This window comes from Durio zibethinus, chromosome 28 (genome assembly GCF_047325235.1).
Source record: "Durio zibethinus cultivar Kanyao isolate XHJ-2024 chromosome 28, ASM4732523v1, whole genome shotgun sequence".
Taxonomy (NCBI): domain Eukaryota; kingdom Viridiplantae; phylum Streptophyta; class Magnoliopsida; order Malvales; family Malvaceae; genus Durio; species Durio zibethinus.
The window spans coordinates 4,736,345-4,761,314 of NC_143189.1; the positions used below are offsets into that span (position 1 = coordinate 4,736,345).

Here is a 24,970-nt window from a genome sequence, read left to right on the forward strand (position 1 = left end):
CTTAAAATACATATACGTTGATTTGTCAATTTCTTTTCTTTTTTTTTCCTCAAATATCTGAGCTAGATTCACCGATTTTTTGGCTTTGCGAGCAGGCAGGAGGGCAAGGTTACCCCTAGAAAAAGAGCAAAATTCACATGGGAGAGAGATGGAGAGGAGCAGAGCAGCCCTTTGGTACATAGTGCAGTGCAGCTAGGGCAAGCAGCATGTTTGGCCGGATCCACTGTCATCACCCACCGCAGTCTATATACAGTGTCCGAAATTTTGTCAGCAAAAAAGACTGTCCTTTACCGCTTACCCCCATAGGCAAAGGGGTTGCTCTTGTCTCGTCAATGAACCCTTTTCGTAAAAGCCTCCTTCGAAATAAACAACCCCCCCCCCCAGTAAAGACCTCGAAAGTGATGCCTTTATGTCTATGACAAACCAGTCAGTGCAAAACCAGGTTTATTCATTGATTCATATATTTTCAATATTTTGTAATCGGCATGTGTGTGAGAGTGAGAGACAGCTTGCGGAGGTGCTGGAATTGCAGAGACAGCGAAGGTTTAGAGAAGAAAATAAATGGAGGGATGGGTAATAAGTCAGAGATGATGGAAATATTAGTATGATTAAGGACTTACTGCCTTGGAAATTGATGCCATTGTTTCGATTACAGGCCTGCATTCAGAAACTGGCTAGAGGCACGCGAGGTGTCCATAAGAAGGAAATGTTGTCCTTGAACAATTTAATTACGAATTTGTTGCCTTTGGGATTTTGGATGCCCTTTATCATCAGTAAATGATTTGATTTGTTGCAATATATATTGTTCATTTTGGAAAGTCTCCTAATTTTTTCTTGAAAGAAAGATGTTACTACTATTACATTTTTTTTCCTTTGACCGATTCCAAAATCTGATTCAAGGCGTCTGAGTCGGAAATTTTGGTTTCCAACTTGCTCCCAAATGTCAAATTTAGCATGATTGAGGGAACATTCAATCTTATCCAATTCTTTTCTTGATCATGAATGTCAACAGGACCATGCAACTGATAATCTAAAGAAAAAGAGTTCACAGTTCAACTTTTATTGACAAGTAATACTATCAGTACAAAACTATAGCCATGACCTATCTAAATCAGAAGGAAAAGGACAACACATAGCTGGTAAAAGCCTTGCTACTTTCAACATATCATAACAGAACCCAAAACCATGCAAAATGAAAGTACCCTACATGGCTATACCTAGAATCCTATCCCTACCCTCTATTCCCTCCATGAACCTAGTAGATAACAGTAGTACTTTGTATCATGCACTAATGGCTGGTTCTAGCTCTACAATTTTTTTAGATTTACATAGATGTAACAGACTGTAGATTGTATCTGGGGTAGAGTTTGGTGGGGAAATGTCTCTGCATGAAGTATCTTGTCTTGTGAATTTTATTTTCTTCTTGCGAATGTTCAAGTCTGCCAGGTTTTTCTTCTTTTTTTTTTTGTTCTGCTAGATTTATGTTGATCCCTTTCTGCGCCGAATCTATCTCTAAATTTTCTCACTGCAACACCCTCTCAGTCCGTAAATATTCTCCAACTTTGGTATGCAAAGTGAAATCACCGAAATCCCGATGTTTTCCATCTTTCCATTCTGCAATATTTATTGTTTTTCTATCGATCTTATCTCATGCACTTGATTTACAGAGTTTCAGGTTTAAAACAGAAGCTTTTTTTCTTTTATTCCCAAACAATATAAAAATGCAATAAACCTACTATATTCATTGGTATATAGTAGGACCAAAACAATGGTGATTCCAATGTTTCACCGTCGTGGCAAAAATCAGAGGAGCCAGCCGGAACCCACATAGAAGATATTTTTGTCACCTGGTTGGAGGTTCGATTTCGTGGCATGAAGAGGGCGTCGAGTTAGCTAGAACACAGAGGGAGAGAGAGAGAGAGACGCAAACAGCACAAAGGCACGCAAGTTAAGGAATAACCCTTTTGTTTCACCAGCCAGAGCAAGCAGGCTTTCAATTCTCTCTTCGGTTCTCAAACGAGTCAAAGCTTAGTTCCAAAGGCAAAAAAATTTTCTCAAATCTGAGTCAGAGGGTATCCAGTTTTGACTCTTTAACTACTAGCATAATGACTAACTTCTATATCTCTCTTCTATTCTAACAGGTTTAAAACACTAATCTTCCGCCGTTACCCTGTTAATGTGAAGACTAAAATCTTATTTCGGATGAAAGCGAGATCAATCCCAAAATTTTTACAATTAGTGAAAGATTTCAGATTACACAATCAAAGGCTGGTCGGCCTGCTGTTTCTCTCCCTACAAGCACTGTAGTAGAGGTACTGTGAGCCTGTGATTGTATTGTCTGTGATAGAAAAAGGACCATTTGCTAGATAGCTGAATGACTTTGAAATGAAATTGAGCATGCTCCCCAAACAGGCGATACTTTGCTTTTTCTCTAACCTTTACCTTTTAATTTTGTCTTTTTCATGTCCAAAAATCCCATTCTTTAATTAAAAAGGAACCAAAATATTCAAAAAAAAAAAAAAAAAGACCAACTAAACCGCTGAAAAAGATTAAAAAAAACAGAAGAATGATTGGTAGATCATCAGGTAGCATCTCTGCTGGCCTTCGGTTCAAGCTCCATATTCCATTGCTTTCAACTTTATTAGACTAGATTCCTAGCTAGAGTGTATTGATAAATGGAGTCAGGCGGCAAAAATAACAAACTAAAGGCCTTATCTTTCCATTAGATTTTTGATAAGGTAAGAGAACAGTTAGTTCATATTGAAACTAATTAAAGACCTACGACCATTGAATTCCATGATATTCTGTGTGACATATCCTAGCCTCTTTCTAGCTAGTTTTCTAAGTTGAAACTAAACCACTTTTCCTTCATCAATTAGCGTCTCTGAAGTTCTTGAACAATTTAATGTGGATCACTCGTTCCAAAGTGCAAATATTGGGACCTGGTGAACTAAACCCACATTGCCTAGCCGATTTTCATTTGAATTCTCAGTCCCATTGTTGCCATCTTCGTACTTGGGACTCTGTAATAAGTAGCCCTGACCCTGAGAGTGGTCTCCACCAATGCCAAACTGATCACTAGCTAATCCAACTGAGCATTTTGGACTTTGGGGGTTAGAGGAATTTCGGCTATTTGAAGTTGCCAAGGATGCATCATTGTTAGTGTTATTACTTTGATGCTGCTGCTGATCATCTGAATTTGCACTCCAGACCATGCCAGCCAATTCATCAGATGCTTCACCACTTGATATAGCTAGCAGGGGTTGAGCAGCTGTTGATGAATTACATGAATTGTAATCCTCAAGAGCGATGGAGGCAGACTCTTTTGGTGAGCGTTTTGCAAGGTCACCCCCAATAAGAGTGGAGCTTGAGCAAATTCTCTTTACATCATACCTACTTATGTCGAAGTTGGTCACTGCACTAGTCCCCCTAAACTTAATTGCAGCAATATCATAAGCTTCGGCAGCTTCTTCTTGTGTGGCTATAATGTATAACAAAAGTTATTATTGAATGTATATCACAGTTAGGATTCTTTGGGAATTGACAGCAAAACAAAAGTTACTGACATGATCTGGTGGAACTGGTAAAGAAACTTAATGCAGGAATTGAAAGATAAACTGAAACTGATTCCATCATAAATTGTTGCCAACTGGGAGAACACTATTTATTAACCCCATTGAACTAGAAACCTATAATCATTAACTTCAAAGTCTATAATAACTCAATTAATTGAACAGTCATGAGAGATGTTGAGACATGGCAAAATCTAAACACTGAAACAAAAGTTAAAAGAGAGGAAAAAAAAGGAAGTACTGAAGCTTACTAAATGTTCCAAGGTACAAGTCCTTGTTTCCAGCAACCCTTCCTATTCTAGCTTGCCACCTTCCATGCTGATGGTGCCTACCCAAAGACAGAAAAGAGCTTGACACATAAAAGGAAAGATTGATAGATATAAAGTTGGATGGCCATTGAAATAATGTATACCAAGCAAGAATATACACATTTGATACTTGAGATTTATCTGCATGTATATAATATTGTTTGCCTATTATTGCCTACTATGGAATTGAAAAGGCTGCATAATTGCAGTAAATAATGGAAAACTTTATAATTGAGGTCGTTTTCTGCCATTACCTTGTCACTCCTCTGTACACTGATGCTCCTCTTGAAAAACCACTGCTTTTCCTGTCAAAAGAGTAATATGTTAATCAATGTTGCAACTTCTTTTGTCTGTCTTCTTTTTTTTTCCTTTTATCTTTGAATTTAAATGGAGAAGACTCATAAAAGACTTGTACCTTCTCAAATGAGCAACAAATTCTTGACGGGTCATGTTCTTCATCTCTTCCAGCTCCTTCTCATAAGTAATCAACTAAAAGGACAGCAGTAAAGAATTACTTTCTTGTACTATAATATATATAAATGATTCTGCTCGGTACTTGCCCATGAAACCAACTGTTAAAGCCCAATGCAAAAAACTTACAGGAAAATTTATATGAGTTGTTGGACCCCAATACTTCAGAGCAGCTAAGTCATATGCCCTTGCTGCTTTTTCTTCCTTGTCATAACCACCTGATAATCCACATTTTAAACAAAAAGAATAAAACGATTGAAAAAACTGCACAGAACCCAATGTTTCATTGCTCTTATAGTTAAATACTTTAAAAAAGTTACTCCTAAAATGTTCAATAAAGAAGAGATTCGCAAAAGGATATGGGAGTTCGCTTACCAAGATAAACTGCAGAGAATCGAAGGATGGGAGAACCAGGAAAGTGAGTGAAACATAAGCAAAAATAAATAAGAATCAGAAAAAAAAAATGGAGAAAAACAACAGTCAACAGTGATTGAAATGAATATTTTTGCTGCTTTCACCTTGCCTCCCTTTCCTTGTTTGTCCCTCTTTTCTACAGCTATTATCCCACAAATGAGCCTCATATCTTCCGGTCCATCTATGCCTATTAAGTTTTCAATGCACAAATAGACAACAATAAAAAAAGGGGGAAAAGAACTAGATTCTCGATATTTGAAATTCCGATAACAAGGAAATTTAGAAGGCAAAAATACCTCGTAACACCACGATATTGAGAGGTTCTTTGACCAAAAGTATCAATAGATTTGCGAGGAACTGGTTCTCTGGCTAGGGTCCTTCCAACGGGTCGTTTACGGTTTTCAACAAGTTCCAATGGTGCAATTGCAACCAACCCATTTTGGGAGCTTGGGCTCATGGTAAGAGAGAGCGACTGAAAATTACAATTATTACTTGCTTCACCTGAAGTTCTCCCTCCAGAAAATGGAGTTTCTCTCAACCAGGACTTGAACCCTGAAACTGAAGCTGCACTCTCAAAAGGCACATGGTACATGCCATTGTTTTGGTTATGATTAGGGTTTGGATCACACCGTTGGAGGTTGTGATCACTAGCCATTAGGGTTTGAGGGTTGCCGTTGAAGTGGTAAGTTTGGATCAAAGAAGATGGATTTGTGAAATTCTCTCCAGTTTCCATATCCCCATTACCGTTATAACTTGGAGCTACATTGACATTGATTCTAGCAGAAATACTGTTTTGGTTTTGGTCTTCTTGGGTTTGGCAATAAGCTTTGGTCTCCTCAGATGGAGAGTTTGAGTAACAACACCCCAAGAAATCTTCAAGTTTAGGACCTTCCTCATTTGCACTTCGAATACCATTTTCATATCTCCAATCTGCAAATCAGAGTTGGGAAAAGAAATAAAAAATAAAAAAAAAAAGAGGACCCATTTCTTGTTATTCGATCTTTTCAAGTTTATAGCTCCAAAAATGAAAAAGATGAGAGTAAAGAGACTTTTTCCTCGCATGCAACCAAAATTTAACCATTGAAAGCGAACATGCATGGAGCAAAGTTAAAGTAACATATATGGTTTACTAGATACTATTTCATTGTGAAAGATATAGAAAGGTAAAGATTAGTGAAAGAATGAAGCAAAAAAACCTTCAGCGCCATTAGAAGAGCGACGAAAAGGATCAACAACACAAAGAGAGCCATCAGAACGCAAAGGCATGACAGAGGAGAAACCTCCATGGTCTTGTCTGCCAAAGCTTTCATCGATTCTAAGGTGTGGAGTCAGAGAAAACCCCAACCAATTACTCATGATGGTGATGATGATCTCTTTTATCAACACAATCTACTACTCTTTTTGCACACCCTTCTCTCGAAAAAACAACACACAAAAAAATAGAGAGGCAGTTCTCCCACTCTCTCTTTCTCTTTCAGCTTTGTCTTTTTTGTCTCTCTATAAAAATGTTATAAGTGCTGTTCTTCTCTTTCACCGTGACTTTGGGTGGTGAAAGAGCTCAGAGTTCAAAAAACTAGAAAATTTTCTTCACACAAACAACGCTCTTCTCTCATCTTATATTCTCAGCACTGCATCTGCATCTGTTTTGCTAATGGATGCGTTGGATTTCGTGCCGTCTCTTTCATTTCCTTCTCAGTTTTTGCAGAGGTGGCCATCACATAAATATATATATATTATTATGGTGACAAAAATGAAATTGGGATATGGCCAAAGCATTTAGGCCTCCAATTTGCTACAACGATGATCCATGGATTCTTCAAGTTTCGACACTGATGATTCACTAAAATTAAATCGGATTTTGATGGACCGCCAGGAGTTTAGGTAGCCTTGGTCTAGGGGAAATTTGAAAAGCAGCAAATCTCTGCTAAAAAAGTTTTAGAGCTTTTGTCAACAATCGGTCCAAGTAAAGCTGGTGGCATGTAATGTAAGCAGCACATACTACAGGAGCGTAGTATCAAGATTACACGGACCCGTGGAAAGGATCAATTTATATTGTTATACAATTAATTAGTTTTATATTTTTTAAATCATTAATTTGAATAAACCAAAAGAAAAAGACAGACAAGTGAAAATGAAAAAACATTATTTAATCACATCGCTTCTATATATTAAAATCCAATGATTATAAAAATATAAATTAATTCTTCCTCAAAATAACTTATCTAATAAAAACTTTAATAAAAATTTTATATTGACAAATTAATAAAATTTAATATAAAAATTAATAATATGTAAAAAATTTTAAAAATATTATTTATAATTCAAATTTGATAAATACTTATTCAATAGAAAAAATTTTATCAATAATTTTATTAAAAATATCTATTTAAAAATATATATCAAAATTTATTAAAATTTTTTAAAATTTTGTATATTTAATTTATATAACAAACCTTTTAATTTATTAAATTTATTTTTTATTTTAATTTTAATTTAATTATTTATAATAAAAATATTCACGAATTTCAATTAAAATTTTCATATAAATCTTTCTCCACCTCTACTCACTGCCCATGTTTAATTTGTTTTAGCAATCCTTAAAAACAAAATTTACAAGAGTTGGGATAGTGTTAATGTTAATGTAATTATTGTAATCTACGATGTGATTACAATGTAATTTGATTTTCTTTTAAATTAATCTTTTGCATGTCTATACAATATCTAGATAGTAATTTTCGTTGAAATATCCATTTTACCCTTTTGATTTTTTAGACGGCAATGCCTTTCTTGTATTAAACGATAAAAAAATCCTTTTTTTTTAAATAATAAAATGCTATAATACCTCCTTTTTCTTAAATAATAAAAATATCTCTCTTATAAATGTGTTATAATATTTCTTATATATTAAATGACAGAAATACTGTTTTTATAAATGATGAATTATTATAATTTCTTTATGTCATTATTACGAAAATACTTATGATTTTATAATTTGTTAAAATTATTACAATATCCCTTATACTATAATTATAAAAATGCTTTTACTATCATGATTGACCAAAATTGATATTATATTCTCTTATCATAATTATAAAAATATCTTCTTATCAAAATTGCTTAAAAGAACTATAATGCTTCTTACCATAATTATAAAAAATATCCTTATAATTGCTTCATAAAAAGTTGACATTTATTTTTTTTTAAATTATAATAATACCTTTTTTAATTTACATATTAAATTTTAACATAATAATATAAAAATTAATCATATATTAAATTACTAAAATACATTTGTCATCATTAGGGTTGATAATCCAACCCATATTTGATAGGTTTCGACCCAATTCGACCCTATACAATTTTTTTTAAGTCGAATTTTAGGTAGGATTTTGTTTTTTTTTTAAGTTGAGCTTAGGTTTTAGGCAAACCCGTTTTGTCCTAACCTAATTGGTATATATATATATATTATTTATTTAATTATATTTAATTATTTTTTTTATATTAATTCATTTTTATATTTATATTTTAAAAAACAATAATTTATATTAAAAATAATTTTTTATATTTAAAAATAATATTTTATTAATTTCAGGTCATATCAATATGGGTTTTAAAATAAAAAATAATATTTTAATATTGAGTTTGATATTAGGCATATAAAATCGGATTGGGTTCGTGACAAGAAAAAACTCACATAGACTTAACCCATTGCCATCTCTAGTCATCGTTTTATATAAATTTAATGTGTGAAATTTTATTTGAAAATTACTATAATACTCTTTTTAAATTACATATATTAAAATTTAATATAATATAAAATTAACTACATATTAAACTATTAATCTCATTCAAATTATCAAATTGCCCCTATGGTTCTTTGATTAAGAGCTAACACGTGTCCTAAAAGATAATTTTCTTACCATAATTATAGAAATGACCTTCTTACAATAAATTACTTGAAATTACAATGATGCCCCTCCTATCATAATTTGACAAAATTACTATGACGCCTTCACTACCATAATTGTATAAATGCCCTTCTTATTATAATTAGAAAAATACTCTTCCTATCATAATTGATCAAAATTTCTATAATGCCACATATCATTTATAAATATACATATATAAGTAATATACCAAAGAAATAACAATTTTGCCCCTTCAATTTTTGTTTAATTACTTAGACATATGTAAAAAAAAATGACAATGCCCTCCTATAAACGATAAAAATACTTTTTTTATAAATATCAAATCACTATAATACCCCTTATGTCTTATCTATAATTATATAATGAAAGCATATATCATTATACAATAGACACAATTATACCCTTTCAATTATTTGCTAATTGCTTGACACATGTACAAATTTATTACAATGTCCATTTTTCTATAATCAACCAAAAAAACTATAATGTCTTTCTATCATAATTGATAAATTTTTCATACTATTATAATTATAGAAATGTCCTCCTATTATAATTAGCTAAAATTACTATAACGACCTTCCTACTATAATTATGAAAATATTTCTCATATCATAATTGACAAAAATATTTCAATACTCTTATTAAATTATGTATTTATAACTATAATTAAAAGTAAACCCCGCCAAAATTTAGAAAATCTTAAATATGATAAAAATTCATCTTTTCTTCAAAATTTTAAATAAATAAAATAATAAAATTTCTAAAAAAAATAAAATGTATACATCAACATATTGTTATTTACATTGCATGCATATTTTTACGAAAAGTAAATTGTTGCCACCATCTTAACTTTGGATTTTTCAATGAAATTTTATTTTTATGCATTTGTTTAAATAAAAGTCCCACATAATTAATGTCCAAAGTTATAAAATGAAAATGCTTTGCAAAAAAAGAAAAAAAGTAGGACCATTGATCGGTTTGGTTCAAGTAAAAAAATTTTTTTTGAATTTTTTGAAAATTTTATATTATTTTTGTTATTTTAAATTTTATTATTAATATTTATTCATATTAAAATGTTTAAATTTGCTAGAATAAATTTTTTATAAATATTAATAATAAAATTTAAAAAAATTCAAAAAATTTTTTTTACCTGAATTGAACTGATCAATGGTTTGATCAACGCTCTAGAGATTTCATAAAGCATCACTACACTGATTACTTTTAGGATCCCGTCAGCGAATAAAAATTCCTTTTTCTTTTTTTTTATCATTATTTTATAAGGTTTATTTTTAAATTAACAAAATTATTAAAAAATTTAACTATATATTTCATTATTTATTTTATTTATTTATTTATTATTATTATTATTATAAAAACAAAAAAAATTTATTCTAGCAAATTTAAACTTTTTTATTGAATTATTATTTAAATTTTGAGGAAAAAAAATTTTTTATCATGTTAAAAATTTTCTATAAATACTCCAATACATTGGTAATATTTAAAAAAATGTTCTCACATAAAGATTTCATAAAGCATCACTACTTGAAATACTTTTAGAATCTTATCATTAGATAAAATTTTTTTCTTATTGTTTTATCATTGTTTTATAAGATTTATTTTAAAATTAACAAAATTATCAAAAATTTTAACTATATGTTTCATTATTTATTTATATTTATTTATTAATTATTATTATTATAAAAATAACAAAAATTTATTCTAACAAATTTAAATATTTTAATATGCATAAATATTAATAATAAAATTTAAAATAACAAAAATAAAAAAGATGCATTTTATCTCATTCTTCAATGATTTGTTCAACTAAGTGATCATGTTGAAAATGACGAAAGGTTATTTTTCTCTATCTTTCTCATATAAAAAAATTATCTACTTGTTACCCATTTAAGCTTGTTAAATTTTTGTTCTAAAATAAACCCTGACCAAGGATTATTTTTTACATTGGAGGTAAAATAAGGACGTCTACAAAAGTCTAACTTTTATACAGAATGACTATGACTCAAAAATTAATTTTTATTTAGCTAATAACCAAAGAATTTAAGAAAAAACTTAAATTATTGAAAATTTATTTTTTTTTATGCTTGTTAGATAATGCTAAAAAATTTTCATTTTATTCTAAAATATTTTATGAAAATGCAAATTTTAGATAACTGCAATATGAATGAAATACATGTCAAAAGAAAGAAAAAATTTTTTAAGAAAATGCTATTCTTTTATTATCTATTTCTTTTTTTTCAAGATTTTATTATGTATTCAAGTTCTTTCTCATAATGTACATACGGATGCAAATGTCTCTTTCATAATGCACGTGCAAGCGAAGCTAATGTGATTTTTTTTGTAGCATGTAAGTCAAATGTTTTTTCCCATAATGCACGTGATACAAATACGAAGACTCTTTTTGCTTCTTTTTCAAAAGATCTCTGTTTCAATTTTCATGAAAAAAAATAAACTTAGTATTAAGTATAAAATGTTCAAATAATCATTGAACTTTTCAAAAGTGATCACAAAATTGCCTCATATAAAGTATTTTTATAATCAATGAGAAATTTTAAAACTCATGACTTTTGAATCTATTGAAAATTGAGGATTACTATTTGAAATGCTTGTAGATAAGGGTAATTGACAATTTTTTCATTGGTGGGCAATTCTTATGAAAAGCTCATCGAGGGTTGCAAAGATTTCTCTTGGGCTAATGAAATAGATAATTTTCTAAAATATTTTTCTTCTATTGAAAAAATGATACTTCAATGTGTGTTAAAACTAGCCATTATTTTTAGAATAAGAATTGGGAAGAGAAAAAAGTTGGTTTTTTTTTTTTTATTCTCACCTTTTGATGAAATGCAAAGTCTTTATTGGGTTATGACCCTTCAAAAGATTTTGTATCAAGATTTTTTATTTTGGATAGAACCATGAAACTCTAAAATTTGTTTTAGGCCTTAAGAATGACTTTAGCTCTAAACTATTTTTTTTTTTTTTTACTTTAGAGTTATATTTTCTAACAATAAAGAACTTGGTGAAATCTTGCCAAATACCAACAAGTACATATAAATTTTTAAGGACATAACTTTTTAATTCAAGTATTCACATTCGATCAAAATAAAAATTTTAAGGTATGTAATATAGGTCAAGGTTTGGGATTCTAAAAGAACGGATAAGTAGGCTTAAAATATGTTATTCAGGACAATGAGGCCAAGGATTTAATGGAGCATTCTCAAAATGAAAAGTCATATGTCTCTCTTTCTTTGTTCTTTTTTTTTTTTTTGAAACATATAACTTTAACTTCAACATTCTACTTTCTTAAAGTTTTACGTAGGATTCTGACTGAATTTTATTCATTTTTCACCATGAATTCTCATCTTTTAGGTACATATTTTTATTTTCTTTGCTTTAATCTTTTTTTTTTGTTTAACTAAAATTTCATTCACTATTTGCCTAAGATTCTCATCTCTGAAGTGCATGCTTTTCTTTTTTGTTCTTTCTTGGAAATACATGATTTTAACTTTAGCTACTTTCTTGAGTTATTTAGATTCCAACTAAAGCCTTGCTCACTATTTACCGCAAACTCTCATATTTTAGATGTATGTTAAATGCTCTCAATATCAAACACTTTCTTTGAAGTTAGACTTTTGAAAACATCTTTATTCTACCCCCAATGTAGAAGACGATCCTTGGTCAGGGTTTATTTTGGAACAAAAAATTTAATAGGCTCAAAATGGGTAATAAGTGGATAATTTTTCTATATAAAAAGGATAAAAAAAGATGATCATTCATTATTTTAAACATGATCACTTGGTTAGAAAAGTAAATTATTGGAGAATGAGATAAAAGGCATCTTTTTATTTTATTTTTTTGTGACTGATGCCCTTTATTATTTTTCACTCAAAGTTTTTATGACAGTAAAAATCAGGTTACATAGGATGTTTCAAATATGATCGCATAGTTCAAAAGGGCTCATTTGGTTCCAAATTGTTTGAATTTTTTTTTTTTTTGTGAAAAGAAATGAAAAGGTATAAAGTTGAAAAAAAAAAAAGATCTACAAAAAGCAGAGGGATTGTTGAAAAAATGAAAAAAAAAAAAAAGAAATGATACAAGATAAGAGTTAAGTCCAATTATGTTGTCACCCAAACATATTTTTAAGACCTCTAGACACAATCTATAAGATCTCTGGGCATAATCCTTAAGACCTTCGGGTAAAACATTTTAAATTTTTAAAGTTTTAATACCACTAATGTATGAGAAAATCTTTAATATGATAAAAATTCATCTTTTCTTCAAAAATTTAAATAAAAAAAAATAACTAAAATTTCCAAAGAAAAAAAAAAAATATGTGCATCAACATATTATTATTCGTATTGCAAGTTTATTTTTATGAAAGGTAAATTTGAGCCTCTGAGGATGAAATTAAAGTATTCCAAAAAACTCCTTGATTTTTCTTATTTATCAAAATTTTTTTGTTTTTTTTTTATTTTTATTCTGTATTTATTGTTCCTTTTGTGTTATTTCATTTTATTCAAGAAAAATAAATTAGAGTCATTTTATTGAGATAATTCTTAAAATATTTCAGTACGTTGGTAACATTGACAGTAATTTTTTTCACTTAAAAATTTATTTGACATTGCTTTTGAAATATCTTAGAATCTCATCATCAGAGGCTTGGATTCACCTTTCGAAAAAAATTTTAGGCATGCAATGCAAATAATAATATATTGATGCACATATTTTATTTTACTTTTAGAAATTTTATTGCCTTTTTTATTAAATTATTATTTAAATTTTTGAAGAAAAAAGAAATTTTATCATATTGAAGATTTTCTATAAATACTCCAATACATTGATAATATTTAAAAAAATCTTTTCACTTAGGGATTTCATAAAATATCACTACTTGAAATATTTTTAGAAGCCCGTCATAAAAAAAATTTTTTCCTCTTTTTTATTTTATCATTTTATTTTTAACAAATTAATTAATTTTTATTTACTATTTTATAACAAAATTTTTTTTATTATATTGAAAACTTTTTATAAATACTCCAATGCACTGGTAGTATTTAAAAAAAAACTTCTCACCTAGAGATTTTGTAAGTATCACTGCTCAAAGTACCTTTGATCTCATCGTCGGATAAAAATTTTCTTCCCTTACATTTATTATTATTATTATTAAGTTTATTTTAAAATTAACAAAATTATCAAAAATTTTAACAATTTATTTCATTATTTATTTATTTATTTATTTTTATTATTTTATTATTGTAAAAAAATCAAATATTTATTCTAACAAATTTAAAATTTTATCATGCATAAATATCATTAACAATATTTAAAATAACAAAAAAATAATAAAAAATTTAAAAATTTTGAAAAAATTAAAACAATTATTAAAATATTTCAATACGTTAGTAATATTTGTAAGATTTTTTAGGTATTACTTTTCATAATACTTTAGAATTCATCCTCGGAGGCTCAGAAATGTTTTTTGTAAAAATATGTATGCAATGTGAATAATAATATGTTGATGCACACATTTAATTTTCTTCTTTAGAAATTTTAAATTTTCAGAGTTTCAACTCCTTTGATATGAGGTGCATTCAATGATGTTAATATTTATAAAACCTTTAAGCATAATCTTTAAGACTTTTTGGTATAATTTATAAGACCTTCAGGCAAAAGATTTTAAATTTTCAAAGTTTCAATGCATCTAATATGAGGAGCACTTAAAGATATTACGATTTGTAAGACTTCCGTGCATAATATTTAAGACTTCCGAGCATAATCTATAAAATTTTTGAAAATACCCTTAATATTATAATTGGTCAAAATTGCTATAATACCCTTTTTATCATAATTAGAAAAATGTCTTTTAATTACTTCATAATTACATGTTAAATTTTAACATTTATACAATAATATGAAAGTAGTTCATTTAGAAATGACCATATTGCCTTTTTGATTACTTGGCAATTGAACGACACATGTCTAAAGTAACTGTAATGCCCCTTATTCTATAATAAATTAAAATTACTATAATGTTTATCCTATCATAATTATTGAAATACCTTCATACCATAATTTATCAAAATTACTATAATACCCTTCTAGTCATAATTACGAAAATGCTTTCCTATTATCATTAGTCAAAATTATTATAGAACCCCTCCTACCATAGTAAAATTATTGATTGTTTTTCTTTAAAAAAATTAAATTGAATGGGTGATGATATTAGTGGCCTTTAATTTCATGGATAAATGAGTTTGAATTTAATTATCAATCAATATTGATAATAAGTACATATTGTATCGATAGATTAGATTATCATGCATCTATTATTGGATTTGAATTTAATATATATAAATTTTTTAAAGTTGTCTCCCTCATTTAAAATAGAAGCTAACACCTATCCAACTATATTTGAGTGATACAATTAGAGTATCAATTTTTTTTTCAAGAGATTATATTTTTCAAAAATAAATAATAAAAACCCAACAAAATACTAAAAATTATTTAATTTTTAATTTATTGAATAAAAAATTTAAAAATTTAAATTTCATCAAAATAAAAAAATTTACAACTTGGACGTAGCCGGGTTATTTTTCTAGCATATAATATTGTCTTCACAAACAATTAAGAGTTTAAAATACAAAAAATTATTTTTTTTAACAATTATTAAGAATATATAATTGTTAATTTAAAATAATTAATTAATTAATTTTAAGTTAAATGTTTAATATGATATAATGTTAATTGATTTTAAAAAATTATATTTTCCAAACTTGTTAGGTGATAAACTCATATTTTTTTACTTATGCATGACGGGACTTGTTCCGTAATATTATCTCACGTCTATTAACATATATTATAGTTGAAGTTTATGATTAGATGGAGGCATCTTTTAAGATATATTGTAAAAAATTAAAAATCAATATAATAAAAAATATGACAATCTTTTAATCTCATAGAAAAAATTTTAATATTTTACCTATAGAATACTCATTCTTTTTTCTTGAAATTATGAAATACACATCTTAATTTAATTGTTGATGATTTTTTTTTCAAATAATTAAGTTCGAATCTTTAGTCCAATATAAAAAATTAGATATAAAAATTATTATATTAATATAATGTAAAATATTAAAATTTTATATATTCATCTCATATTTTATATAAAAATTATATCGACATGAAAATATAAAACATATCTTTTGAATTTATTAAATTCATATATAATTTTTTTTTACAAAAATTTTAAATTATATTATTTTTATATTTTTAAATTATTTTTATCTTATACCATAATATCGTATTCTAGATTAGATTATTATGTCCATATAAAAAATCGTTGAGGAGCAAAATTTTGGCATCCATGTCCAAGAGCTCTCATCGATAAAAAGTACATTGGGCCGAGCTTCTATGATCTTACGTTAATATCAACAAGTGCTCAAGTGAAAGGTGTAATTCATTGTCTTTTCTATTTTTAGAAGCATAATAAAATTATACCTTGTGGGTTTTGTGCTATTTGGTTGCTATAAATTGGACCCTCTTTTACTACCCAGCCAGCAAGCCTTTCAATACTTTAAACCACTCAGCCCAACATCCCAAATTCCCAATCGCAAAACATGGACATGGTTCATGGTGACATCATTGCAAAAGCTGCACTATCCTCCGTTATATTAAAAATGCAAAAAAAAAAAAAAAAAAGAAAATAGGTTAATTTTTGTTTTTTATTTAACCCATATATATGAATGTCTTTTAATCAAACTTATAAAAAATGATGAAAATATGCTCTAAAAATATAAATGATATATTAGTACTCATAAGTTATTTAGATTCGATTCGAATAAAATTTGAATTTGGTTCAATTATTATTTATTCAAGCTCGAGTTTGAATAGTTCGACTTGTCGATCGAGTTGAATTTGAGTATTTTGATACCAAACTCAAATAATTCGTAAAATTAATCGAACTGTTATATTTAAATATATTTTAATTATTTTAATTAAAAAACATCTCAAACTTGAGCTATAATTTAAGTATAAATAATCAAATTTTTATCGAATATGAAAATTGAGTTTTATATTTATATATTAATCGAGTGAGCGAACTTGAGTAATCGATTTTTATCTCGAATCAAGCTCGAATTTAAAAAATAAAAATTAAATTAAATTTAAATCGAATTTCAAATCTTAAATTTCAAACCAAACTCAAACTCAAATTTAATATTTATCTATTCAAACCCAATCGATTATATATGAGCTCTTTCCTTTCACATTGCATGTGATATTTCTCTCTTTTTAAGTGTTAAAGGACCAAGAAAATGTTGTCATGCATGTGACAAATCATGCCATATTTGACTTGAATGATTCCGAATCATTAAAGACTTTACAACCACTATTTTAACACGTCTCTTTCTTCCTATGAATCAAAGACGAGCACGTCCCATGGAAATCTGTAAAAGATCCAGCATGCCATAATGTTCCAAACTACGAGCTTATACTAGGCTAAGAGATTTGCAAGTAAATAACTATATTTTTGGTCCAAGCAGGTAATACCTGATCATGAAAATGAAAAACACAAGATTTGCAACCAGTTAGCTACCAGATCAGGATTGATATAACAAAAATATGAAAGTGATATATTAAAATTTTAGCAAAAATTATATACAAGTTTATAAAAAATTTAAAATTTTTTTTATATTTTTTATATGAATATAAATTATGATACATAATTTTCATATAAAATATAATATAAATTTATAAATTATTAAAGATAAATTATATATAAACATTTAATCAAGCCGAAATAATTTTATCTCCTGATATTTAAAAAATTATACTTAACCCCCTTGTATTTTACTCCGTTAACATTATCTTAAGCTCCGTTAGCCTTTCTTTTCCTTCTTCTCCTAACTTTACCCATGAGGCCACCAACCCACCATTCATCATCATCCTCTCAAGCTTTCTCTCCTTCCATTTTCAAATTTTACTTATCAAGCCATCACTCATATACACCTCCTCCATACTCATCAAATTTTTTTACAAATATACGAGGAAAAATACTATTATGCTAAGCAAATTGAATAAAAATATTTTTTTTCCTTTGTTTCACTTCTCTTATTTTTCATTTTACAAATTTGATAACGGCCAACAATTAAAAATCATCTATTGAATCTCATTTTTCATAATTTATTCTTCTAATAATCTTACCCAGATTTATTTTTCTTCAAAATTAAAAATTAAAAATTCTTTTTTTAATAGAACCTAATGTATTGATAAATTTTTAATTAAAAAACAAAACAAAATTAAGATAGATGGGTTCGATTCTTTTACTATCACTAATGAAATAAAACAACAATAATGGATTGCTTAATTGTGCTGTCATCTTTATTTCCACCAAACTCAATTACTTTGCTTTTCAATGAATCGTTGAATTGGGTCTTGAAATTTCTAATATGCAAGTTTTTTTATTTTGAGACAACAAGATATGATTAATATACATTTTGTTGTTACAAAGTGAAAAAATTAAAAAGATGTGAAAAAAAAAAAGATTAGAATTTAGAATTTCATCACAAATGCATACGGTATGATTTGGGATTCACCAAAATTTTTTTTTAAAAAAAAAAACAAGTTGCAAATGTTTGGAGGTAGAAAGAGAGTAAGAAACATTTATGAATGTTGGAAACAATGAAGGAAAAGATGAAAAAAAAGATGAAGAATTTCCTTTGTTTGGTTTTAGAGAGACAATTTATCTTATTTTAGAGAGAGAACAAATTGATGATTTTGAGTAAAAAAATAATAACATAAATTATAAAATAATTAAGTGTCATTTTTTAAATTTCAAAAAATATTTTTAATTCATCTTAGATCATAAATTATTTTTATATATTTTATTCAATTATTAATATTTTAAACGACACAAATATAAGAATTATTAAGTTGAATTCTGATATATATCCCATTGTCGGATATATGTGTCTAGAAACATGTAATCAACAGTCAGGACAGATACTCCGAAGCATTGCTGAAAGGAAAATTACATAAAATAAAAGGTAGCTTAGCTAGCTAAGTCCAACTGCTAGCCAGTCACAGTTATTCTTTATGCACTCACTTTTATTAAGGTTTGGTATTTCTTTTTCATGGGTTTGAAAAATAAATAATATTAAAGACAATTATACTTCTTCTTATCTTTTAATTAATATTTTAATAATTGTATTCACCTCAGTTTTTTATTCATAGCTTTACACTTCTGGTTTTTTTTATCTGAAATTGTCAAATTTAAATTATTATCCATCCATTTGCAACTACATGACAAAACTTGCTTGTACATGGGGGTTCTGATTACTATTCCATAGCCATCAACTGTAGACATTTTTTACTCAATGCCAAAGCCATCTTTTTTTTTTTTTTCTTATTTTGTTAAAAGCAGTGACAGGGCACTATGTATTATATATTATATAAATACATTAATCTGTCAAAAAAAAAAAATTAAATGGCCTTGCCGCTAGCAGCAGCCTTTGTAGTAATCTGCAGCTTTGTGCAAACTTTACGGCATTCTCATTACTCAATCATCATCGCTGTCCTTTTTTATGATGGCTGCTGCTGCCAAAGTGAAATGCTCTCAATGCTTATATCTTTCACATATATATATACGTGGTAGTTGAGGTTCTTCTCGAACACCAAGAAGGGTAGATAACACAGTGAACTCGAGCAAGCAACAGCCTCTCTCTTACTAGCTTCTGATCATATATAGCTGGTGCTCGAACAAAAGAAAAAAGATTAATCATGGCTCCTGTGACATTAGATGAGACCATTAAAATGGAAGAAAATGTGTCTGGTAAGAGAGAATTAGTCAACAAGGGAGCATGGACAGCAGAAGAAGATAGACAATTGGCTGAGGTTATTGCAGTTCATGGTGCTAAAAGGTGGAAAACAGTTGCAATCAAAGCAGGTAACTAAGTAATTGATGTACCCTATTTGATTGATTTAAGACTTGAGGGGGTGTTTGCCGATTTTTTTTTTTTTTTTGCAGGTTTGAGTAGGTGTGGTAAAAGTTGCAGACTGAGGTGGATGAATTACCTGAGGCCTAACATCAAGAGAGGAAATATATCAGACCAAGAAGAGGACTTGATACTTAGGCTTCATAAACTCCTTGGAAACAGGTTAATTCAGAATTATAAATATGAATTTGGATTATTGCAATCGATATATTCCAAGTTGGTATCAGTGATTGAACAGCTTTTATTTATCTGATGGCTTTCCCTCAGGTGGTCTCTGATTGCAGGAAGATTACCAGGAAGAACAGATAACGAGATCAAGAACTATTGGAATTCTCATTTGAGCGAGAAAATAAACCAAAAAGATAGACAGACTGGTGCTTCAGCAAGAGGAAACTGCAAAGCTCAAAAGAGATTAGTGGAGAATGCCAAAGAGGAAATGAAAAAAGATAATACATCTACTGGAGGTGAGGACTCAAATATCAGCTTCGATGTGGATGAGTTCTTTGATTTCTCCAATGAGGATCCCCAGAACTTGGAGTGGATGAACAGATTTCTTAATGAGGGTTTTAATTGAAACTTTATGGAAATGCAACCTTTTGTTTTCTATCTCCTTGCACTATCATGAATTGATGCAATCCTTACTGATCTGTAAAACATTGTTATCTCTTCATGAATTTGGCAGGATTCATGTTGTGTCAGCTCTCCTAGTTGTTGAAATGGTGAAACTGCAGCAGGATTCTTTTGATTGGTCCTAATCACTTTAGTGAATGGAATATCCTTCAGTTTTTTTTTCCCCAACCTGATTTTGAAAACTCACCATACCAAAAAGTAAAAGAAAACAGGAAAAGGCAGACAAGAAAACAGACCAAAAAGTAAGGCTGAGACAGACCATGGTTGATTTCTATTTATCAGTCGTCCAGCTAAAGCGAATGTTATGACCGACCACCAGGGCAAAGCTATGTGATACACGTTACTCCAACTCAACCAAGTGAACTGAACTTTGCCTCAAACGTGCTAAAATGTAAGTTCCAAGACGACAAAGACTGCATATCGTACAGAAATAGTGGGCATAGATTCCTGATTTCGATTGGTTTAACCTTACAAATTTTCCATCCCCCACTCGCCCCCCAAATTCTTTAGGAAAGATTTAGGGCAAGATCCATAGATACTAGATTGCCTTAATGCCTGGCAATAAGCAGTCCTGCAGAGACCTAAACCGTGCTTTGGAAGGAAATGTTCAGAGTTCAAAAAAGACGACATAGTTTACTCCTGAAAACTTCTTTCCATCCCAATCTCCTGAAAACTACTCGGCCCTTTAATCTAAAGGAACGAATTTAAATTACAGACTCATGTGCTTCTCTTTTTGAGTCATTGTTTATATGCAATGCGAATTCAGATTCCAGCATAAAAAAATCAACAAAAATATTCATTAGCCATTTACTTCTGTACCATGAGAATGAAATAACAAAAGAGTTCCCCCCAAAGTTTAACGGTTCCCACCCGAAAAAAACCTGATCAATTAAGCAGGTGATAAGGTATAAGTGTCATAAATTGCTAGGATAGCCCCATAGGGTCAAGTGTAAATGAAGTACTGAATTCCCTCTCAGAATCATCTACTGCTTAAAAATGGCATCTCTGAACTACTAAGTTGTTAGCCATGATGGGTACATATCTTACGCATGCGAAGCACGTTTGATGAAGTTTCTAATGCATGGCAAAGATTTTATAAAGTTCTACATGGCAAGCCCTAAAGAGTAATAATTTCTGAAGGGGGCAAAGGTAAGCAGCAATAATTCCAAGGACAATTTGTCTTGACAACAGAACATATTCAACAAGTGCAGCCAATTATACAAAAGATGCATAACTCCAAGATTTACAGAACGTACTTGAAGCATGTGAACCAAGATATGTTTTCTATATTTGAATTATAAACAAATTGGAATGTACAACATGCATAAGTCAATGAAATCAACAACAAAAAAAAAGAAGAAAAAACAAAATGATAGATGCACGTGTACTGCTGTTCCAATCGTCTCCTTGATCAGAACGTTCATAATACCAGCAACAACATTCCCTTGCTCGTGTGGAAGTAAGAAGTTAGTATCTGCTATACAAGCACCATTGTTTCAGTGATAAATGAAAAAAAAAAAAAAGCAGAGATTAAGAGGATGGTTCTACAAGGACTGTGTAATGGAGAATTGAAGGACACAAATGAACTGGTGGTATTACAGAGTTGACAGTTTTATCTCAGTAGATCCATCATCGAGAGTTATCCCCATGCCATGGAACAGGCATAATTAACCACAAGTTTACCATCAAAACCAAAATTCTGGAATGCAAAGGCAGCAATAGTTAGACAAAAGATAAGCATAGACAAGACCAGATAACCAATTAAGTTTTCCACATAGCTTTTGTGTATTTTCAACTCTATTAGGAGACACAAGCAAGTCATGGAGTGGCATCCTCCCTAAGAAAAATTTTCAGTCCATTTTTCAGTGATCATGCAACAAGGAGAAGAAAACTTCTCTTGATTTCAATTCCAATACGCAGCAGCTGATATATAGCAGTCATCATCTTCAAGGAGTTCTTATAAATACCTAGAGTGTTTAATGGTGAATAGAATAGACGTGTAAAAAAGAATCTACTTTCAATGGAAAAAACATTTCTGTCAGAGTACACAGACCAAGCTACTGAGCCCGTGAAGCAATGGACCATTTCATGTGAAAACTCATCTAATTTTGTCATTCAGGGCCCAAATGATATGCTAAATAAAGGGAAGTAGTTGCAAATTTAAGATAAATAATTATCTCTATACATGAAAACAATACAGACATTCAGAAAAAGCATCCCATCTAAGTCAGTAGTTAAATATGCTATGCCCAAATAAATTTCTTTGACATTATCACCATATAAATGAAAAACATGTTGTGTCTCTGAGGATGACACATTTGCATAAAAAAGGTAAATTTCTAAGCTAAACATCTTTGTTCTTTCCTATTCAGGTTTTTGTTTTTGGACAAACATCTAGTCATGAATGAAGATACACCGAATCAATTGCACAATACAGAAATCTACAAATACTCCCACAAGAGTAATTCACAGAACTAAAACCAGCAAGAAAAAGTGTGCAAGTATTATGACTTACATTATACAGGTCAATCACCAATTCATCTGGGCTTGGTGAGAAGGCACTGTTGACATACAGAAACTACAAAACAAGGGATAAGAAATCAATACTATGCAAACAACAGATTGAAAGTAATTTGACAAAACTACAACATAAATAAATTAATTACCAGTGTATCCTGGTGCAGTTGTCGGCGTAAAAAATCAATAACTTTAGCAAATTTATCAGCTCCAAGTATCTGTCAAGTCAAAAGCTTTTAAAAAAAGAAAGATACATTTCATTTAATAAAACAATTACACGCACTAAGTGATTAAAAGAAAAAATCAGGCTTAAAACATGCATCAATTATTATAAGTGTTTCACATGGAAACCCTGAAAATAATGGACAAAAACACACTCAAGAACATGATTTAAGGAATGGTTTCACACTGATGTACAAAACTTTTGCAATGCCCATGCTTCATTATAACAACTAAAAATCCTACAAAAATCAAAGAAATACCTTGAATTTGGCTTGCTTTAGAATTGGGGCATCCCCAGTTGCTCTCAAATGAACAACAACTGCATCAAATTGAAAAACCCAAATAAAAGAAATTAGGGAAATGTGATTTAAAAAAAAAAAAAAAGAAAACCGAGAAACTCAAAATTTTAAGCGCAATTAAAGTGTTTTCAAGATTTGAAATGGGATGGAAAACTAAGGTTCATGGGTTTTTTAAGAATGGTTCAGATGATTGACCTTTTCGAACAGAACTGGGTGACTCAGCTGCCATGTTTACATGAGCTAAACATGAGACAGGATACGAGTTTTAGCCCTTAAGGGGCGAATTGAAGAAATTGCTAATTCCAGGGTAGATTTTGAAGTTTCCAAGGGGAAAACTGGGCCGATCTTTTTTACAAAACTGAGCTTAATGTAAGCCCGCCCAATTTTATCCACTTCATAGGTTTTCTTTTTTTTTTTTTTTTAAACCTAAAAATTACTATTAAATTTAACCTCTCCAATTTTGAATCCATTCTCTATCATTATAATATATTTTAAAAATTAATTATATTAAAAAATATGTATTAATTCTCAAACTTTATTTGTAAAATTTAAAAATTCATTATATAAAATAATAATTTTAGTTTTTTTTTTTTAAATGATAGAAAAAAGCATAACCCACTTGAGTTATTAATCATTACATCCAAACTTTTTCATTAATAAAAAATTATAAATCCATTAAAAAACAAAAAAAGCATGTCCAATGAAATAATTATCGTTATGAATTCCAATAACAAATCATTAGTTTAATTAAATAACTATATAAAATAGATAAATATTTCTTTTTGTTTGCATCTTTTAAGGATATCCTAAAGCTATTAGTGATTTATTTTTTCTTCACCAATTAGATTACCTTGTGTGATATGATGTTTGTGAAAATGTAAAAAGACATCAAAATAAAAAAATATATATAAAAGTGAGTCCCATTTTAGGGAGAAAATGGGAAAAAAGTTCTAAGTTTCATTGATTACCTTAAAATTAACTTTTTTATTCAAAAGTTAATTAAGTGGAGATAAAAAGGATACTTACCTAACCCCAAAACCTAATCCTAAATGAAGCTATCATTTGCCTAGTAATTAGCCTATGTTGTCACATATGATATAATAATGGAAGGGAAACAAAGAATAATAATGCATGTTAAAGTTCTTTTGATAAGAAAGTGTCAATCATATTGGTGTAAAATTTTTTTTAAACAATATTAATAAAAGAAAGATAAATAAGCAATTATTTTATTTATTATTAATGAAAGTTTTAAATTTTATAAACGAAATTAATATACATTTATATATCTATTGCTTGTAATATCGATGTAAAACATTTTAAGCATTAAATAAATATAAGTAAGCATGGAAGGGAAACAAAGGGCAATAATGCATGTTAAAGTTCTTTTGATAAAAAAAGTTTCAATTGTAAAAAATTTTAAACAATATTAATAAAAGCAAGATAGATAAGCAATTATTTTATTTATTATTAATGAAAATTTTAAATTTTATAAATGAAATTAATATAATAAAAATATTTCTTATAAAAAATTAATTAAAGAAATTTATATGTCTCTTGCTTGTAATATTGATGTAAAACTTTTTAAACATTAATAAATATTAG

The 24,970-nt window shown here is 28.9% G+C and overlaps 3 protein-coding genes across 7 annotated transcripts; 1 reads left to right on the forward strand and 2 right to left on the reverse strand.

Annotated features, from left to right (window-relative positions):
* Window positions 1-2,464: 2,464 nt before the first annotated feature.
* LOC111280994 (AP2-like ethylene-responsive transcription factor AIL1) lies at window positions 2,465-6,381 on the reverse strand. The gene is made up of 8 exons (XM_089756981.1): window positions 5,962-6,381; window positions 5,062-5,695; window positions 4,870-4,952; window positions 4,481-4,569; window positions 4,296-4,369; window positions 4,135-4,185; window positions 3,824-3,900; window positions 2,465-3,481 (listed from the first exon to the last, which is right to left on the reverse strand). The coding sequence occupies exons 1-8, from the start codon at window positions 6,119-6,121 to the stop codon at window positions 2,913-2,915; spliced, it is 1,737 nt and encodes a 578-aa protein (XP_089613107.1). The 5' UTR covers window positions 6,122-6,381; the 3' UTR covers window positions 2,465-2,912.
* A 12,613-nt stretch (window positions 6,382-18,994) lies between these two features.
* On the forward strand, window positions 18,995-21,272 carry LOC149510676 (transcription factor MYB114-like). Of its 2 annotated transcripts, XM_089757190.1 has the most exons (4): window positions 18,995-19,651; window positions 19,733-19,862; window positions 19,968-20,164; window positions 20,383-21,272. In XM_089757190.1, the coding sequence occupies exons 1-4, from the start codon at window positions 19,486-19,488 to the stop codon at window positions 20,406-20,408; spliced, it is 519 nt and encodes a 172-aa protein (XP_089613316.1). In that variant the 5' UTR covers window positions 18,995-19,485; the 3' UTR covers window positions 20,409-21,272. The 2 variants fall into 2 exon arrangements, with proteins under 2 accessions (XP_089613316.1, XP_089613315.1); XM_089757189.1 differs by having other exon boundaries at window positions 19,003-19,651; window positions 19,968-21,272.
* A 233-nt stretch (window positions 21,273-21,505) lies between these two features.
* On the reverse strand, window positions 21,506-23,710 carry LOC111281193 (ubiquitin-like protein ATG12). 4 transcript variants are annotated; one of them, XM_022868841.2, is made up of 6 exons: window positions 23,564-23,706; window positions 23,330-23,388; window positions 22,997-23,065; window positions 22,846-22,908; window positions 21,930-22,029; window positions 21,597-21,807 (listed from the first exon to the last, which is right to left on the reverse strand). In XM_022868841.2, the coding sequence occupies exons 1-5, from the start codon at window positions 23,595-23,597 to the stop codon at window positions 21,970-21,972; spliced, it is 285 nt and encodes a 94-aa protein (XP_022724576.1). In that variant the 5' UTR covers window positions 23,598-23,706; the 3' UTR covers window positions 21,597-21,807; window positions 21,930-21,969. The 4 variants fall into 4 exon arrangements, with proteins under 4 accessions (XP_022724577.1, XP_022724576.1, XP_022724575.1 ...); XM_022868840.2 differs by having other exon boundaries at window positions 21,597-21,804; window positions 23,564-23,705; XM_022868842.2 differs by lacking the exon at window positions 21,930-22,029 and having other exon boundaries at window positions 21,506-21,804; window positions 23,564-23,710.
* Between the last annotated feature and the right edge of the window lie 1,260 nt (window positions 23,711-24,970).

What these genes read in the sequence shown, in the direction of transcription:
- LOC111281193 (XM_022868841.2), bottom strand. Translation starts at nt 23,597, where the DNA reads ATGGCAGCTGAGTCACCCAGTTCTGTTCGAAAAG. An exon ending in ACCCAGTTCTGTTCGAAAAG is followed by an intron (nt 23,389 to 23,563) that starts GTCAATCATCTG and finishes AATTTGATGCAG; the next exon opens with TTGTTGTTCATTTGAGAGCA. An exon ending in TAAAGCAAGCCAAATTCAAG is followed by an intron (nt 23,066 to 23,329) that starts GTATTTCTTTGA and finishes TTGACTTGACAG; the next exon opens with ATACTTGGAGCTGATAAATT.
- LOC149510676 (XM_089757189.1), top strand. Translation starts at nt 19,486, where the DNA reads ATGGCTCCTGTGACATTAGATGAGACCATTAAAATGGAAGAAAATGTG. An exon ending in AACAGTTGCAATCAAAGCAG is followed by an intron (nt 19,652 to 19,732) that starts GTAACTAAGTAA and finishes TTTTTTTTGCAG; the next exon opens with GTTTGAGTAGGTGTGGTAAA. An exon ending in CATAAACTCCTTGGAAACAG is followed by an intron (nt 19,863 to 19,967) that starts GTTAATTCAGAA and finishes GCTTTCCCTCAG; the next exon opens with GTGGTCTCTGATTGCAGGAA.
- LOC111280994 (XM_089756981.1), bottom strand. Translation starts at nt 6,121, where the DNA reads ATGAGTAATTGGTTGGGGTTTTCTCTGACTCCACACCTTAGAATCGAT. An exon ending in GTGTACAGAGGAGTGACAAG is followed by an intron (nt 3,901 to 4,134) that starts GTAATGGCAGAA and finishes GTCTTTGGGTAG; the next exon opens with GCACCATCAGCATGGAAGGT. An exon ending in CTTGTACCTTGGAACATTTA is followed by an intron (nt 3,482 to 3,823) that starts GTAAGCTTCAGT and finishes TATACATTATAG; the next exon opens with CCACACAAGAAGAAGCTGCC.